Genomic DNA, 3,022 nt, shown 5'->3' on the forward strand with positions numbered 1-3,022 from the left:
TATCCGCCCCCTCCTTCCCCCGCCCGGCCCCAGCACGTGGGCTCCACCTGGTTTGCTAGTCAAGCCCCCCTCCCCTCCCCCAACCCCTCAGCTACTGCTCCAGATCATAAGGAAAGATCCGCCAGCGCAGGGAGGAGATTGGGTTGGGGGAGGAGGAGGAGGAGGGAGCGGGCGCTCGGAGCCTCAGCATCCCCAGACGGTCCAGCCGGCCCCTCCATCCGCCCCTCATCCACCCCCGCCCCCTCCTCCCCGTCCCCCTGCGACGGGCACGCGCGTCGGTCTCATGTGGCGACGGGGGGAGGACTCAAACGTATAGCGTCGGCGGGGGGCCGACGTTGGGGCGACGTCGTCGCAGGGCGACGACGACGTCAACCTACTCCCGTCACCCCCGGCGCCCCGCGCTCGCAATCCGCACTGCGGCGAGCGTAGAAAGGCACGTCAGGATGCGGGAGGGGCTCATCTGTATTCCAGGGCGCGAGGAGCGCCCCCGTTGTGGGGCAGACAGGTGCCCGCGGGCGCCTAGGGGGGGACCCTGGGGGGGACGCCGGGCCGGACGCCCATAGCGATGTGCGTCGGAGCCGCGAAGCCATCGACCCCCTTCACTCGCACTGAGTGCGCCCAAACCCAACGTGATATTCGGAGATTTTGTTGTCCAGACTGGAAGTAGAGCGGAGAGGGTCACGGCTTTGCTCTCTTCATCTTCTTCTGTTCGGCTAAGGGTTAAAAACTACTTGACCTGCCGTTTCTGCCGGCCGTGTCGCGGTTTCCGACGGACGCCGGTTGCTCCGCTTCGGCTCGCTTCCGGTTTCGTTCTCCGCTCTCCGTTGAGCCTCTGGTGGACAGCAGGGCAGGAGAGTAAGAGGATTTTGAAGGGTTGATGCGGGGCGGCTAGAGATGTTGCGCGCAAACGAGGGGCAGCATGAATCGCGACCGTGAAGTTGAGCGACGTCTGGAAGGTTTTCACGACGGCTTCCCATGAAATTACGTGACGGTTCATGGCGTTTGCAAATATAGTGTGCACACATGCATGCACATAGAGCATGTTGTGTAGTGCTATGAAACATCGAGTGAGCTCGGATCGATCCCTGGGAGGACGCTGCTGTGGTTGGAGCTCGGCGCGCTGCCGCCGGAGGAGGCCTCACCGCGGCGCAGGAAGGGCCCCGCGCGCTCCGCGGCCGCCGCGCAGCGCCACGCCGCGACTGCCATTGGCGGGCGCGATCGCCCCGCGGCTCGGAAGCTCGCGGCGGCGGCGCTCCCTTCCCTTCCTCTTTTCATTCGCGACGATAAAAAGAGAACACGAGCTGGAAAGGGAATCCCCCCGCCGGTCCCCTCCGGCCCCCGCGGCCGCCCCCGGCGCGTCCACGCCCTGGCTGGCCGGGCCCCGCCCCGCGCCGCCATTGGCCCGCGTGGCCGCCGGGCGCCGTGGTGGGGGCAGGCGGCGCGCGCGGTGGAGGGGGCAGCGTCGTCTGCTCGGCCGTCCGCGCGGCATTTGGGTGTTGCGTCCGCTCCGAGACGGACGTGTCTGCGTGTCGTGTGTGCTTCTCTTTCTGTGCTGTGCATCGGCGCGCTGCGTGTGTCGACCCCTGCCCTGCAAGTGTGTGTGTTGTTTGTGTTGTTTCTGTGCGCGAGTTGGCGCCCGCGACGCCGCGCCGTGAGGACACAAGGATATAACCCAGCTTACCCGGCCGTGCGCATTGGATTGCCGCCGTGTCGTTGTTCGAGTGCTCCGTGCTGGATACACGCGCACCCCCGTCACCATGGTGGGAGAGTGAGCGAGTGGGCGCTCCCTCGATGCTGCAGGCCTGCTGACCCCGAGTGTGTGTGTGCGTGTGTGTGTGAGCGAGTGAGTGTGTGTGAGTGTTGGTGGTGACCTCTTTCGTCTGTGTGAGAGGGTGTGCCAGGACACCCACCCTCCGGCCACCAAAATTCGGGTCAAAAACAGAGAACCGGTCCCCCTGTACCAGCAGATGGAGCACACTGAAGGCAGTGACATGGAAGATGGCATGGTGAGTGCAAGAGAGGATTTTACTCTTTTTTCCCCAAATGTGATTCTGTGTTGTTTTTTTTTTTGAGCCGAGCGTAGAGATTGTGTTGTCAACGGATGTGAGGAAGCCCAGGGTTCCTCGGAACCGAGGGGGAGGGGGAGGGGGTCATACACTGGTGATTAATGAGCACCGAACGACGACCACCCTTTGCGGGGCTCCCCCGCCCTTCTCCCTGTGTTTCTAGAAATACGACACCGTCGCCAACCCCGCGCCCCGTGCGTTTGTGGCATGGAACGTTTTCCCCCCATAGTTCCTTCAAACTTACTAAAACCGTAATATACCTCTCCGAGACGAAATGCCGTGCCGTCATTTCTCGAAATATCTGTACAGTCGTGGCACCGGGCATCGGGGAAACAATGTGGACCGCGTCAGGAATCTTGTGCGATGGTGGTGGTGGTGGTGGTGGTGGTGGTGGTGGTGGTGGTGGTGGTGGTGGTGGTGGTGGTTGTCCCCCTGTTGGTTGCATGCCCTCCTCCAGGTCGACGGGGGCGTGCTGTCCATACGGGGTGGTGAATCATGCGCTTCCTGGCCTGCCGTCGGGCGGCGGGGGCTGTCACACTGTCAGCCCACCGGCGCGGCGGGGCTGTCACACTGTCACAGCCCTCACACTCGGCGGGGGCGAGTCACAGCGGAGGTGTCACACAGCCCTCCGGTGACCGCCCTCCTCGCAGACCTGCACGCGCGAGGGGCGCTGGAGCTCGCGGCCGCAGCCCTCCGCGACTCCGGCAAACCTCTTTGGACTCCGGGGTCGCCCCCGCCGCCGTGACGGTCTGCAGGTCCAGGGTGCCAGCGTCACGTGTCGCCGTCCGCGGCCGCTGCCCAGCCCGCTGCCCAGCCCGCTGCAGTATCTGAGAGCCCCGGCGATAGCGGGCCGCAGCTAACGAGGGTCGCAAGTCGTCATCGGGTTGGGTTGACGGGCCCCGGTTGACGGGGCGGTCTGAATTCCGCCCGTTGATTAGATGGGTGGGGGTAGGGGG

General features: G+C 64.8%; 1 protein-coding gene and 1 long non-coding RNA gene across 11 annotated transcripts in view; one reads left to right on the forward strand and one right to left on the reverse strand.

The window, feature by feature from the left end:
• The window catches only part of LOC127752378 (uncharacterized), a 346,254-nt gene that overhangs the window by 217,466 nt on the left and 125,766 nt on the right, over positions 1-3,022 (reverse strand). The window lies entirely within an intron of this gene.
• LOC113212627 (trithorax group protein osa-like) overlaps positions 1,491-3,022 on the forward strand; it is a 108,842-nt gene continuing 107,310 nt past the window's right edge. For all 10 annotated transcript variants that reach the window (XM_052277544.1, XM_052277568.1, XM_052277549.1 and 7 more), the window contains exon 1: positions 1,491-2,006. In XM_052277544.1, coding sequence (XP_052133504.1) covers positions 1,968-2,006 — 39 coding nt within the window. In that variant the 5' untranslated portion in view covers positions 1,491-1,967. The remainder of the gene's footprint in view (positions 2,007-3,022) is intronic.

The sequence above is a fragment of the Frankliniella occidentalis genome, unplaced genomic scaffold (assembly GCF_000697945.3).
Source record: "Frankliniella occidentalis isolate FOCC.00 unplaced genomic scaffold, Focc_3.1 Scaffold1, whole genome shotgun sequence".
In the NCBI taxonomy this organism is placed as follows: domain Eukaryota; kingdom Metazoa; phylum Arthropoda; class Insecta; order Thysanoptera; family Thripidae; genus Frankliniella; species Frankliniella occidentalis.